This window comes from Diabrotica virgifera, chromosome 9 (genome assembly GCF_917563875.1).
Source record: "Diabrotica virgifera virgifera chromosome 9, PGI_DIABVI_V3a".
NCBI lineage: Eukaryota > Metazoa > Arthropoda > Insecta > Coleoptera > Chrysomelidae > Diabrotica > Diabrotica virgifera.
In genome coordinates this window covers 176,306,032-176,322,507 of record NC_065451.1, presented here as the reverse complement: position 1 = coordinate 176,322,507, position 16,476 = coordinate 176,306,032, and the positions used below count along the sequence as shown (strand labels likewise).

The following is a 16,476-nucleotide window of genomic DNA, read 5'->3' as shown; positions in this document are numbered from 1 at the left end:
AATTTATGACATTCAAAGAGAAAATAATTAGCCAAATATCTACTTTCGTCATAGACACAATAAAAAATCCAAAATCGGTAAATGATAATAATATTATTAGTTTTATTAATTCAATATTTGATAAAGTGAGCAATAGTGAAGATGTAATATTAGAAAATAGCAATTATAATATAACCCAAAATGACAGAACAAATCAATAAAAACATAGTTCGAACCCTACAATGGAATTGTAGATCTCTTTTGTCGAATCAAGCGAGTTTATTACATTTTTTAAATACGACGTACTGTGATATCTTAGTCTTATCAGAAATATGGCTAAAACCGGGTTACGATTTCCGTCTAAAAGGCTATAACTCTATACAAAAATTGAGGAATGATGGTTATGGAGGTGTTGGCATTTACATCACTAAACAATTTAACTTTACAAAAATACCTATTAATTACAACTTTAATTCTCGTATAGAAGTATGCGCAGTTCATATTCCTAAATTAGAAGTAAATATTGTATCAATTTATAAACCGCCAGACATAAAAGTAAGCAAAGAGGATTGGTCTAATCTGTTTGAACAATTTACTGTCTCTACCATTTTCTGTGGTGATTTCAATGCTCACCACAGCTCATGGGATCCAATTCTAGATGATAAGAATGGGAAAATTTTAGTAGAAGCCATGGACAATTTTGATCTAGTAACTCTAAATGATGGTACGCCTACCCGAATGTCTCCTAACGGTCGTAAATCTGCAGTAGACTTAACAATCATATATCCTCATCTAGCTGATAAAATATCATGGGAAGTAACATTGGATACTCTGGGTTCAGATCATTTCCCAATTACTATTGAAATTCAGACAAATTATTTGTCAACTCTAATTAATCCCACGACTAAGTGGAATGATTTACGGGCAAATTGGCAACTCTTCCAGAATAATATAGAAGCAAATTTTGCTAAAGCCTCACTAAATAATTTTAAAAACAATACGGAAAAAATAGCATTCCTTTTTAATTCAATTGCATCGGCAGCTTCCGGTTCCATGCCAGAAAAAAAACCATTTACACCACGTACCAATCTGCCTTATTGGTGGGATGAGGAATGTAAAAATATGATATCGAAGCGCAAAGAATATTTACAAAAATACAAAAAACTGTCCAATTTTGAAAATTACATAGCTTATCAAAATATAGCTGCTAAAACTAAACAACTCTTTACACAAAAACGCAAGAATAGTTTCATATCATACGTAAATCAACTGAATAAAAGTACACCAATTAAAAAAATATGGGATGTGGTTAGATCTATTAGCAATAAATCCTTTTCCAAAAAAACGCTTCCTCTGTCTGAAGACTTAATCAGTAAAATATTAGATAATTTAGCTCCGGCATCTGTTTCTAATTTTCTTTCGGAAAATAAAGATAAAAAACCTTTATATTATGAAAAGTCTGATTACATGTCAAAATCTTTTAATATTTCTGAACTTGATTTAGCACTTAAAACTTCTCGCAGTACGGCTCCCGGATTAGATGGTTTTACTTACAAAATTTTATGTAGTCTTCCACAGGTAGCAAAGCTATACTTACTAAATATATTTAATGATTGGTGGATGAAGCAAGACTATTCAGATCAAATTAAAGATATTATCATATGTCTCATTCCTAAACCACAAAAAGACTTAAGTTTACCCTCATCTTACCGTCCAATTTCTTTAATGTCATGCTTTACAAAAACGTTTGAACGATTGATCAAACTTAGGTTAGAACATTTTGTTGAAAGTAACGCTTTATTACCGAGTGCGCAATATGGATTTCGGAGGGGTCATGGAACTATAGACGCTGTAACAAATTTAGTGACGGATATTCAAATTTGTTTTTCAAAAAATGAATACTTGCTCTGCTTATTTATTGATTTAAAAGGAGCATATGATGTGGTAGATTTGAATATTTTGTTGAAGAAAATGATTCAAATGGGTATTCATGCCAAAGTATCAACCAATATCTTGTATATGTTCAAGGATAGAAAAATATATGTTCGAGACCACAATAACATATTACATGGACCACGCGTTATATACAATGGTCTTGATCTATTCTAAGTCCTTTACTTTTTAATATATATATACAGCTGATTTGCATGATCTGTTGGATGACAATATTAAAATAATGCAGTACGCGGACGATATTTGTCTATATGTCACCCATAAGACGTATGATCTCTGTTTGCAAAAAATTAACCATGCTGTGAGTTGTTTAAAGAGGTGGCTTTCCTATTCTGGTTTTAGTGTATCATCTGATAAATCGGTCCAACTGTGCTTTACTAGGCACAGATTACGGACACAAGATTTTATTACTATCGATGATTATACTATACCTTCGGTTACTAGTTATAAGTATTTAGGCATTGTCCTGGATAGTAAATTGCTATGGACCAATCATATTAGCTATATTAAGCAAAGATGTGAGAAAGGTCTAAATTTACTCAAAGTTATATGCAGAAAAAGTTGGGGAGCTCACCCTAATACGTCTCTCATGTTCTATAGAGCTTACATAAGATCGATTGTGGATTATGGGTGTACACTATACGGATTAGCTTCTACCAGTAACTTAAACATTTTGGACCGCATCCAAGCTAAGGCACTTAAGTTATGCTTGGGCGCGATGTTGTCATCACCAAATCATGCAATTCTTGCTGAAGCACAAGAACCTCCTTTATATCTTCGTAGACATTATTTAGCTGCAAAACATATGGTTAAATATAGGTCATGTAATATGTATTTGTCTAATAAACTTAACTTGGTTAATATTGAAAATCTCACCAATCGTTACTGGTCAAAAAAACGTTCCCCTCCTTTGGCTGATGCTTGTATTGATACCTACCCCTATGAAAAGTGGATTCATAACCACAGTAAATACCCACTTTACGAATGCAAATATGACACCTTAATTGTTAAACCGAGGGTCATATTCCCTGAGTATTCAAATCTATCATCCTTAAATAATGTGATCTTGAAATCCATTTTGGGAGCACAGGATAATGAAGTTGCAGTATACACAGACGGATCAAAGACTAGGGACTGCTCGGGTTTTGCCTTTTATGTACCATCCACTGGTCATACACAGCTGCATCGTGTGGCGGACTTTACTTCTATCTTTACAGCCGAGGCATTAGCAATTAAAAGAGCGCTGCAATGGTGCTTAGAAAATCAGGTTCAGAAAATTGCTATTTTGACAGATTCTCAGTCAGTACTATTGGCATTACTTTCTCACCCAACAAAACATTATAAGAACATTATAATATATGACATAAGGAAAATTATTCAATATCTGGGAAAGCTTGACAGAAAAGTTCGTTTCATTTGGGTGAAAGGACACGTTGGTATTATTGGCAATGAGCATGTAGATATAGCAGCTAAAGACGCGTGCCATTTAGAAAATATTATCTATGAAACAGACGCAAACGATCTTTTAGCGATTTTCAGAAATAAAATCAGAAGCGATTGGGAATCATTGTATACAAGTATTAGTGAAAAATCGCAAAGTCACTATTATAGGATACATAGAGATTTGCCAAAGAACATTCCTCATCTCACCTTCCCTGTATCCAGACGATATTCTTCAATCATTACTAGGTTGAAATTACATCATGGTCGTTTCCCGGCACACTTACACAAAATAAATATAATAGATTCGCCTTTATGTTCTTGCAATAATATGTCGATAGGTGACTTAAACCATATATTTTTCGACTGCACTAAATATACACTTGAAACATTGGAACTAATGACGGAATTAAATAATATAAAATTTCCTCTTCCAGTAAATATTTCAGCACTCCTTGCTTCATTTGATAAAAGAGTCTATGACATATTAGTTCATTTTGTGATTAGGACGAAAGTAGACATTTGATTTTCTTACGTTACTTATAGTCTGTGGCAAATAGACTTTGTCTGATGCCAAACACACACACACACACACATCATTTTGTACACGTTCTTATTACCCATGCATGGAAACCAAGAGCGATTTCTTGGTGCAACCCCTGTAGCCAAAAAATAAAATAAAATGGGAGGGTTGAAAAAAAAATTTTTTTTTGCTTTTTGACCCATATGGGCATATGCTCCATCAATAGCGTTTTTCATAAATGTATATGGTTATTGCAACATTCCTGCGGAAACTACCCCTATCCCTGAAAGTAAACTGCGGAAACTATCCCTATCCCTTGGCGAGCATGTTTTTACGATTTTCTCATTACCTTTGCATTTTGTTGAAACAAAACTTATACAGAATTAAAGACCACTATTTTTTCTACAAATAAGGCTCTATGCATTTTTTTTCGTATAAGCAACCGTTACGGCACAGTGGCGCCGTAAACCTCAGAATTAGAAGTAGAAACCTATTCATTTTATTGAAAACGTACTTATGGAAAATAAAAGAACACACTGTCTGCTGCACATTATGACCTATGCATATTTTACTTTCTTTGCTTCCTAAAGCCACAGTGGTGGTCCAAAATCAATTTTTGATTATTTTCTTTATTTATTCTCATTTTTTTGGGTGGTTCCAGGGAAAATGTGGGTGTGCATTATACAAATTTGTAAATAATACTTGTACATGGGTAATCGCTGAAAGTTTTTTTACTCTAGCATAGGCGGTTCAGATGGTATAAAAAGGGTTTTTTTTTTAAATATAACACCCTGTAATTGAAAATGGGCAATTGCCCTTAATAGAAACCTATGCCAAAAAATCAGCCACTTATTTGTGATAAATTTCCTTAAGGTTACTTCTCGATTCCCATTACAGTTAGGGAAAAATAATTTTTTTTAAAACCATCTTTTTTAAAAATTTTGGTAGATTTTGGGGCGCCACCCCCGCTAAATGGTGGGTGGCAGACATATGTTGTCGGAAAATACATAGTAGGAAATATAGTCCTCTTCTTAGGAAATTTTTTGCAAAACGTACAGGAAGGGCTACGTTTCGCAAAAACCACAAATTACCCCCTTTAAAGGGATGCAAAGGGGGGTTCCGGGGCGAAATGTTTTAAGAAAAAGTTAGTCTCATAATAAGCACCCCTTGATATACCAGAAAAAAATAAAACCGGACTTGTGTTCAACCTCTGTTTTCTACACTATTAGATATTTTTAATTTTTCTTCTAAATATAATGAAGAAAATTTAATTGATGTTAAATATTCTACGCTAACATTCACATCCACAAATCCCTCCATTCTTAATATTGTTCTGAAATTCGAACTTCACAAAAGCAAAATTTAAATGTACATATGCGCCGTGCACGTTAAAAACACCATAAGATCACAGTCAACTTCTGCACTTTTGGCCATCTAAACTTGTTGACTATAGCGGGAATCGGGGTGTGTGGTGAGTTGTATTTTGCCCTATGATAAGTCATTGGGATAGGAGCCACCGTAAGAGCGGTGAAGAGAGGTTCTGTCTAAGGCCTTGCATTCGTGAACATGAAGTTTCCTCGTCGAAATAGATTAAAAATAATTAAATATTACCTATTACTTATAAACTCCTTGGATCTGTGGTTTGTGATCTAAATTACTGTATAATTAGATTAAAATGTTATTTATAGAATGATCAATTTTACTTAATATATGAATGTTTGTGTGAAAATAATTTTGGGGGTTTACATGCACATGTGCACTTATGGAGAAACCACTGCCTTTGGGGCATATTCACAAAACTCCATTAGGATGTCGTCATTCGGGATAGCGTTTAACATAAAGTCTAACAGCCCTATTACTGTCACAGTGAGCTTCTCTGTACGTAATTAACATGTGATACTCGCGATCGAAAACATGACAATACGATGTATTCGCGAGTTACAGGTAATTACGACTGTTGACAAATATGGACCTACCTTCTCTATGTCAAAATAAATGAAACTTTAAATGGTGCATTCTACCGATACCTTTAGGGAACGCACTATTTTCCTGGACACCCTGTATAATACACATTATACAATGTTATATTTTATTTATCTTGAATGTTTCTACACAATCCAGTAATACGAACATTCCAATAATCTGAAACCCCTGGTTTTTAATAGCGCCGGATCATTGAGACTTTCCTCAAATCTGTTATTGGAGATTTTATCTTCTAGCTTCAAATTATCTGTTGTTTATGAGATATCATACACTAAAATTGCAAAAATGGTTTTTGGCCGTTTTTGAAGTTATTTAGCAGCGTAATCTAAAATGGCCAATAACTGCTACTTTTACACTTATAGGTTACGATATCTCAGAAATCAGAGCCAATTCGGCAATTTGGAGCTCAGATTCATACTTAGCGCACCAAATACCTTTGGAAAAGTATACCCTATTTCTGGACCTCAGGCTGGACAGCTGTGTTAATATTACAACATATTTTATATTTTTATAAATAATAAATAACATTGTGGTTTATTCCCGTAAAATATAGTGGTTAATATAAAAATGCTAAAACAAAAAAAGTAGTTTCAGAATTTCTATACGTTTGCTTACAGTTTTTTCTTCCTCTGTCGTTCAATAATTTTTGTATACCAAGTGAAGATTTGCAAAAGCTATTTGCATTTTAGTGAAATTATTTGTGTAAAAATGAATCATAATTTGTTACAGAAATTCTTTTGGTGCAACCCAGAAAAGTTGACCATATTGAAGCATTTAACGAATTGATCTCAGACGTGGAAGATTGGTATTATTTTCCATTGTATAGTTCTCAGAAAACAAATAATTGTAACTTCTATGCTGGTAAGAACATCACATCTCCATGTAGTATTAAGGTGGTCTGATAAATTTTCGGCTCAGAAATCGAATCACTACTCGCGCCATTTCCCTCTTACGTTGATATATTGCCAGGCCCGGCACCGGGGGTGGGCGAACTGGGCGGCTGCCCAGGGCGGCAAAGTTATAGACGGCAAATTTTAGAGGACAGCCAATTTTTAAATTGAAGAAATAATAATCTAGTGGAGTCACTGAAGGTTTTCACCTCCGATTTCGTTGAACCTCTATCGATTTTCATGAAAATTGGTGAGTAATTAGACGATACCTCAAGGAACAAAGGTGACATAATGCCAACTTGCGCTTTTACCCTGGGGGTGGATGCCACCCCTTCTCGGGGGTGAAAATTATTTTATTAAAAATAATACCATTAGTTAGATAAGTCGATAGAGGGACAAATTATAAGCAAAATTTGTTATATCAAGTTATTAATATAAATCAACTTTTTGAGTTATTAAGGACCAAAGATCTTATTTTTTCGTAAAAAATGCATGTTTTAAATCGGGTTTTCACGTATAACTCAAAAACTATAATAAGCTTTTACAAAATAGTTATTATTACTGAAATTGACGATAATAAAAAACTGAATACATTCCTCACTTAAAGAACTGAACTAATATTAGTTCAAAGTGAGTTATGGGTAATTGAATGTATATTTTTTTCGACGTGTACTCAAATCTAAGTATTCAAGCTTAAATAACGGGAAAACGATGCAATGTATAAAATATACCTGCCAATCATTTGTCAACTTCGGAATACCTATTAAATGAGCTTCAGAACAAGTTAATAGCGTCAAAATTAAGCAAGTTATGATGAAAATAAAAGAATCGTTTCGAATTTTTCAGGAGAAGGTGAAAAATAAAACATACGCCATTTTCATAAAAATTAAAATTTATAGTAATCCTTACAAGAACTTCTTTATATTAGCATGAGTAATGATTTCAATAATTTTGACCCGTTTAGAATGCATATTTTTGAAAAAAAAGATGTAATTTAAAAAAATCATAATTTTTAAAATTATTGTAATTTTTATATTTTTTTGATAATAATTCCAAAAATACTCACTATACGTAAAAAATGATATTTACCCAAATTTTAGTTTTTTCTGTGTCAAATACTTTATTTGTTTTATTATTTCCATAGGGTAAAAAATAACCGAGATAGAAACGTTTAAATGTTAAATTTTGCTGTGAAAACCATGAAATCGGGGCCATTTAACCTTTTATTTTAAAAAAAGTAAGGGGTCTAAAAAATTAAATTCAACGTGGTTAAATAGCCCTGGAAATTAGCTTTCAAACGGTTTTTAGATAAACTTAATATCTTAAAAATAAACGGAGTTATTAAAAGAACAGTAACATTTTTTGTAAAAATGTTTAAAAAATTAATTTTGATGCTAAAAATTTTGGTGCCTAAATTTTAATGCTATCAACATGGGGCTCATTTGATAGATATTTTTAAGTACTTTGGCAAATGTTTAATAAGTTTATGTTATAAAATGCATCATTTTCCCGTTATTTCAGCTTGAATACTTAGATTTTTTTACTCGCCGAAAAAAATATATATTCAATTACCTATAACTCACTTTTGGTTAACATTAAAAGGTTTTTCTAGTAAAATGTTTATTTCATTTTTTATTAGCTTCAATTTTGGTAATAATAACTTTTTTGTAAAAACTTATAGTTTTTGAGTTATTGATGAAAAATCGGTTAAAACATGCATTTTTCTCAAGAAAAATTAAAATCTTCGATTTTCAATTCCTTCAGTTTTGATTTATTTTAATAACTTTATATAACAAATTTTGCTTAGAATTTGTTCCTCTATCGAATTATGGGGTTATTTTCAATAAAATAATTTTCACCCCCGAGAAGGGGTGACATCCACCCCAGGGTAAAAGCGCAAGTTGGCACCATGTCACCTTTGTTCTTTGAGATATCCTCTAACCAGTCACTAATTTTCATGCAAATCTATTGAGGTTCAACGAAATCGGAGGTAATAGCTCATATCCACCTTCAGTGACTGCAGTAATAGACTAACAGATAACATATCATAGATTTATAACTAACTACTACAGTTACAAAATGTGCAATTGTGAAAATGTTGAAAGAAAGTCGTTAATTTATTCTGACAAACAATTCTGTTATTGCTTTTTCTTTAAAATATTTTCTAATGTCAAAATTAAATTTACTGAAAATGGATAAATAATTGGAAACATATGGCTGAAGCTTTGTCCAGCCACGCTATGTCTCCAGCTCATCTACAGTCACAGCGACGGTGGGTAGAACAAACAATTAGACTAGAATCGGGCAAAACCATAGACGAAGAAACACAAAAAGTTCTAAATTCATACACTCGCCATTGGAAAAATGTAATAAAACAACTTATATCGATAATACAGTACAGTCTTTCATTGAGAAGCTATTCTGATCAGGCCAAACATTTTGCAGACCGCCCATGTAAGAATATATTTAAATAAATGACGATTTTAGGTGTTTCTGGCAAGGTTTATAGGTTACAAAAAGGAAAATGGATAAAAATAAATAATATACAATTGTGCAGAGGAACCTTGTTGTACGGCGAATTTGTCAAAGAAAAATGTTTAACAACGGAAGGAAGTAAAGAAACTGAGTCTACTAAATACAGCCTCCATGTAATAGATGCCTTATATTTGGGAGAGAAAAGTTTGGTTGATCTATCATTCTTGAAAAGGTAATTCTATAAACTTTATTAGTGCTTTAACCCCGTCGGTACCGTAATACACCCGTATGCATCATGCTTGGCTTGACTGTCCGCTAGGTACGGTAATGCACACGGGTGCATCATGAGCTGGCGTTCGCCACTGGGTAAGCGCGCAAATCCGTATATAAGGGGCGACTTGCCGTATTACTATCCGGCGCGAAGGGGTTAAATACCATTTTTTTTATTTATTTGAAAAAATTCATCAAATTGATATTAGTTGCGATTACAATAAACAAAACCTGTTCTTCTGGTGTCGTAAAATTACGGTATTTGGCTTCGTATTCTCCTATGGAATTTTCTACAAAAGGTGTTAACCTACTTAATAGGATCTCCGATAAGATTTTTTACGCCGTATTAAGTAGGGAGATGCGTCTATAATTAGAAACACTTGGTTCTGTCTCCCTTTTTATGGATGGGGATTATTATATTTTTGTGCCATTTTGTTTGTATTTTCTCTTCGTCCCATACAAGTGTTACTAGTTTGTGCAATTGTCTATGTAAAGTTTCTCCTCCGTACTTAACAAATTCGACCGGTATATTTTCAAAGCCTGGAGCTTATGCGTTCTTCAATTTTCAATTTTAATAGTTCAATAATCTTGATAAATTATTGTTTTTACCTCGTAGATTGTGACCGAGGCTGCATTGTTTTATCGAATGGAGAAGTTTCACTCATTTTAAGCTTAATGGATTCTTATTTTGTGGCGTAATCCTCTCCTGGAATTTAAAGAAGTTTCCGCAACGTCCACTGTAAAAACCCGCTATGCGATTCTGACATATTAGTTTCTTTGACCATGTTTCAACGTAGTACAGCTCCCAGAGCGAACCATGGCCGATGAGAAACGCTGTCATCGGTCGTACGCCTACCTAATCTTTACGCAGACAGGATTTCTCTCATCGGCCATAGTTCGCTCCGCGAGCTGTATGTGATTATAGGTCTTACTTTGACAGAGATATTTGGAGAATTTAAGGACTGTGGCTCTCATTATGGATGCTCGGGTCAGTATTTATTCATCGCAATCCCATTATTTGTCAATCAAGATACAGTAAAGTAAACTTTTTAAAAGATAAAGTTTTTCAATCCTAATAGCAACATTAATAATATTGAAAAATATTAAAAATATTACTAAAAGATTTTTAAATTGAAAACTTATTGGTACATTTCCCTGGTGACACCTCCAAGGCTTCTACAATTTGCAAGCCAAATGGATGCTGCAGTGAAGACAAAAGGGAAGGAATTCTACACTATGCAATTCACAACCCCCGTCTGCAGCTTGGTAAAGTTCCAACGGAAAATGCATCTAGTTACTCCACGGAGTAATACTACTATAAAATAAAAATGTATACCATTTTTATTCAGTTGCAATGCGAAGCCAAAAATGTCTTAATTTTTACTTAGATTAGAGAGCGCAACAAACACTCTTATCGACGATTTCACCTCTTGTTAGAGGCTCTTCAGAGAATGCATAGGTTGCTTTCTCTAATCCAGTAAATTTTTCGACATATATTAGTCCCACACTGCAACTGACGTGAATGGATTAGGTGACTAGCGTCATCTGGCAATTGAAAGATAAAGTTTTTCAATCCTAATAGCAACATTAATAATATTGAAAAATATTAAAAATATTACTAAAAGATTTTTAAATTGAAAACTTATTGGTACATTTCCCTGGTGACACCTCCAAGGCTTTTACAATTTGCAAGCCAAATGGATGCTGCAGTGAAGACAAAGGGGAAGGAATTCTACACTATGCAATTCACAACCCCCGTCTGCAGCTTGGTAAAGTTGCCAGCAAGCTGCAGACGGGGGTTGTGAATTGCATAGCGTTTAGAATTCCTTCCCTTTTGTCTTCACTGCAGCATCCATTTGGCTTGCAAATTGTACAAGCTTTGGAGGTGTCACCAGGGAAATGTACCAATAAGTTTTCAATTTAAAAATCTTTTAGTAATATTTTTAATATTTTTTTTAATGTTGCTATTAGGACTGAAAAACTTTATCTTTCAATTGCCAGATGACGCTAGTCACCTAATCCATTCACGTCAGTTGCAGTGTGGGACTAATATATGTCGAAAAATTTACTGGATTAGAGAAAGCAACCTATGCATTCTCTGAAGAGCCTCTAACAAGAGGTGAAATCGTTGATAAGAGTGCTGGTTGCGCTAGTAAAAATTAAGACATTTTTGGCTTCGCATTGCAACTGAATAAAAATGGTATACATTTTTATTTTAAACTCTTTAACTCTCTCTATGATTTCGTTATGAATAAATGAATAAATATATATTAATTTCTTATTTTCAGGCAAGACCTTATTAAGCTCTACTGCAAATCGCTAAATAAAGAAGGACTACCTCTTTCTGTAAGAATCCGACCAAAAATTTCTAATAGATTTTCAAATATAACTTCAGATTGTTTGATTTCATCAAGTAAAACGAATGGAACTTACTGCAACCTACCATTATTAGGCTACAAGTCGATATCCGAATCGTTTAAGACAAATTCCTTACTACTGCTGAAAGTGAACTCAAGTAAGTATATTATCATATCTGGTTAAAATATTAACCTGTTTCAGATTTGACGTAGAAATATCATTTAACACGTTCGCTGCGCATGTCGCTCATCGGCGACATTCGGTATCACTCTCCAGTGCGGTAGTCGCCAATGAGCGACATGTGTTTACTTACATTTCAACAGTTAATGTCAATGCAGCATCTGGGAGTACTTAACAAAATATAGGCAGCGAACGTGTTATTAGACATCTTCTGGTTTTAAATAGAGTCATCATTCTCTTTGCCTTATCCCTATGCGGGGTCGGCTTCCCTAATTGCATTTCTCCACACAATTCTATCTTGGGTCATATCAATGTCAATCCCCTTTACCAACATGTCCTGCCTTATCGTCTCCCCCCAGGTCTTCTTTGGTCTTCCTCTCCTACTCCTTCCAGGAATCTGCACTTCAGCTATTCTTCGTATTGGGTGATTAACGTCTCGACGTTGAACATGACCAAACCATCTTAACCTATGCTCTCTCATTTTGGCATCAATTGGTGCCACACCTAGACTTCCCCTAATATACTCATTTCTAATTTTATCCTTCTTTGTCACTCCACTCATCCATCTAAGCATTCTCATTTCCGCCACATGCATTCGTTGTTCCTCTTTCTTCTTCACTGCCCAACATTCAGTTCCGTACATCATAGCCCGTCTTATGGCTGTTTTATAGAATTTTTCCTTCGGCTTCATTGGAATTTTTCTGCCACACAACATACCATTATTATTATTCTTATCTTATTGTTATTGTTATTAATTTTTTGTAGATCGTTTTTGAACACACCTATGATGTTGAAAGGAGGCTATAATTAGCTTACCTTAGCTTAGTACCATCTCTTTATTTCAGTACATAAATTATCTCTCAACAGCTATTGAACTAATTTTTCTTCGTTATTGATATTTTATGGACTTACGGTCTTTAAATATTTAATCTTCTTGATATAGCAGTCATGTTGTGACTGGCTGATTGACATAAAGTCCATGCCATAACAAAAAAAAAACACACCACTCGCTTCTTTCCACGAGTGGTGTGTTGTGTGACAGAAAATAGTTTTAAAACGGTTTTAAATAGTGTATGTTTGTCATTTGTGATAATTTAATATTCTTCAATATTACAATTATTACATTATTATTATTGTCCTGCATGACAATGCATGTGTATCAGTGACTAGTACATTCAGCCGTTTGTATGGACGAATAATTAGAGACCGCATTGAGAAGGAGTACAAAGACCAAGAGGAAGAAGAACAATCCGGTTTTCGAACAGGAAGAAACTGTACTGATAATATCTTCTGCCTCAAACAACTAATAGAAAAAAAAATAAGCACAAATGAAGAAACCCACCTCATGTTTATTGACTTGCAGAAGGCGTACGATACAGTTCCTGTAAATAAACTCTGGAACGTGTTACGACAGACGAATATTAGTGTCACCTTAATAAAAGCCTTAAGAAATTTGTATGAAGGGTCAACATCACAAATAAAAACTGGAAACAGATTATCGCAAAGCTTCCTGGTTAATAAAGGTCTACGTCAGGGGTGTTGTGTATCACCGACCTTATTTAAAATATATGTTGCAAAAGCATTGAAAGAGTGGAAACGAAAATGCAGAGGCATGGGCGTAGACCTTGGAGAGATTTGCTTATATACATTGCAGTTTGCTGATGACCAGGTTGTTATAGCAAACGATAAAGATGATCTAGAGTACATGGCAAGGAAATTACAAGAAGAATATAGAAAGTGGTGATTAGAAATTAATACAGAAAAAACAAAATACCTGCCAATAGGTACCGAACTATCGAACATCACATTAGAAAATAATGAAATCATCATGCCCTGCGACCATTACACATATCTAGGAATCGTTTTTGACACAACGGGGAAAGATGATGAAGAAATAAAGAGAAGAATAACACAATCCAGAAAAACAATAGGTTGTCTAAACAGCGTACTATGGAGTCATGAAATAGGAAAAAGAAGAAAACACAATATCTACGAATCTCTTATTAAAAGCAGTCTATTGTACGGAGCAGAAACTTGGCGGATAACCGAAAACAACAGAAGAAAACTGGAGGCAGTAGAAATGGACGCTTTTAGAAGATCAGTAGGAGTGTCACGCAGAGAGAGAATACGTAATGATGAGATAAGACAGCGAATGGGGGTTGACGGCTCTCTAACAACAGACATAGAAAGAAAACAGCTGATATGGTATGGACACGTCCAGAGGATGGATAACTCAAGACTCCCTAAAATAATTATGCAATGGGTACCACCAAACCGCAGAAAGAGAGGAAGACCCAAGAAATCTTGGAGAGAGGGAATAACGAAGGCGATGAGCGCAAGAGATCTTAGAGAGGGCCAATGGGATGATAGAGTGTCATGGAAATTAGGCATCGGACAACGTCGCAAGACGTTTTAAAACCGATTGATATATATATATGACAATGCATGTTTACATCTGGTTTATACAGGTCAAAATCAGTCTGGATGTATCAATATCCACCTTACAGTCCCGATTTATCACCGTGTGATAACGATATACTTGGTATATTGAAAAGGCGTAATTTCAAATTGCATGTGGAGATATTAAACCCTGGTATTAACGTTAAAATTATATCAAAAATGTATAACCATTTTCAATTTCGTTGCAACACGAAACTACAGCCGTATCATTATTCCAGTTCAATCAGAGAGTGCAGCAAGCACCTCTACCGATTTCGAACGAAATGGCAGGGATGCCCTAGCGGCAACTGCTATCAAAAAACTAAGTTTTCAATCTAATAGCACATAAAACAACATCCAAAAATGTTATTCTACATCCTACCAGACTGAAACCAATAGGAACCTTCTCTGGTAACACCTCCGAGGCTTCTACAAGTTGCAAGCCATAACGGCTTGCAAATTTTTGGTTTTTTGATAGCAGTTGCCGCTAGGGCATCCCTGCCATTTCGTTCGTTGCAATCCGCGACTGCACGCCGGGGTTTGTCCTAGTTGGGTCAGAGAGGGCACCATATGTACTTCCTGATGAGAGTGATAAGTTTCGAAACCGACAGAGGTGCTTGCTGCACTCTCTGATTGAACTGGAATAATGATGCGGCTGTAGTTTCGTGTGGTTTGGTGTTGCAACGAAATTGAAAATGGTTATTCATTTTTGATTTACATGTTTACTCCGATTGGAGTACGAAGGGAACCATTCTCGTTGGAGCTTTCCTACGCTGAGCAGATGGGACGTGAATTATAAATTGTAAAATTCCCTCATCTTCCATAGTCTCAGCATCCGTTATGGCTTGCAAATTGTAGAATCCTCGGAGGTGTTACCAGAGAAGGTTCCCATTGTTTTCAGTCTGGTAGGATGTCGAATAACATTTTTGGATATTGTTTTATGTGCTATTAGATTGAAAACTTAGTTTTTTGTTAAAATTATAATTATGATATCCAGGAATCATATATTACAAAATTCTATATTATAAACTTTATTTTTCAGATCAGTCCTTCCACTGGACATACGTGTTGAGAGTACAAATTTTTATAAAAGATAACGAAGAAATTAACGAAGATAGTTTACTTCTGGAGCACATTCTCAGCGAAGCAAAAGAGAAGAGTTGAGAAGAGGTACCTCCTTTTTTTATTTTTGATTGACTGAATCAAATAAAAATAAAGAGAATAAACAAATAAATGTTTCGTTTTACGTTAGAAAAACGCCCCAAAATCCAACTTGAAGCTTTCCATTAATACCATTTCCATACTTGCTGGTCAACAAGTCACAGATGAATGTTTGGGAATTAAAAAGCATGAACTAACCAATTTAGTGACTTACTTACTTATTCGTCTTCATTCCATGGGGAGCATAGGGCTTTAACTATCTGCCTCCATTCTGTCCTATCCTTTGCACTGATCTTTATTTCTGCCCATTTTTTCCCAATAGCATCAATTTCTTGATATCTTTCTAAGATAAGAAATATAAAAAGGGAATATTGGGCACGCTTTACCAAAGAAATGGAACACGATTTGGAAAATACTAAAAAATAGGAAAAAACCCATTAACGAATATAGAAGTTTAAATAAAATAGAAGCAGAACAATGGACCGCCTATATAGAAGAACTATATAAGGAAGATACTATAATACCTGAAGAAGAGGAAGAAACAGGAAATGACGACGAATCCAACATAGACACAGAACTAGAAATCACAAAAGAAGAAATAAGGAATAACATACGTAAATTAATAAACAGAAAAGTACCAGGACCCGATGGGATACGAAATGAACTCCTGAAATACGGAGGAGAAACCTTAGTCGAAAACATAGAGATCCTCTTTCAAGAAATAATATGTAGCCAGCGTGTACCAGACCAGTGGAGGATGAGTATAACAATACCTATACACAAGAGAGGAAACGGCAAAGACCCTAGCAACTACCGTACCATCAC

General features: G+C 34.5%; 1 protein-coding gene across 2 annotated transcripts in view; it reads left to right on the top strand.

Moving 5' to 3' along the window:
* Positions 1 to 15,724, top strand: part of LOC126891980 (cap-specific mRNA (nucleoside-2'-O-)-methyltransferase 1) — a 74,067-nt gene extending 58,343 nt beyond the window's left edge. For both annotated transcript variants that reach the window (XM_050661357.1, XM_050661358.1), the window contains 4 exons: positions 6,608 to 6,739; positions 9,256 to 9,475; positions 11,802 to 12,028; positions 15,533 to 15,724. In XM_050661357.1, the coding sequence (XP_050517314.1) occupies positions 6,608 to 6,739; positions 9,256 to 9,475; positions 11,802 to 12,028; positions 15,533 to 15,654 (701 nt within the window). In that variant the 3' untranslated portion in view covers positions 15,655 to 15,724. The remainder of the gene's footprint in view (positions 1 to 6,607; positions 6,740 to 9,255; positions 9,476 to 11,801; positions 12,029 to 15,532) is intronic.
* Positions 15,725 to 16,476: the final 752 nt, after the last annotated feature.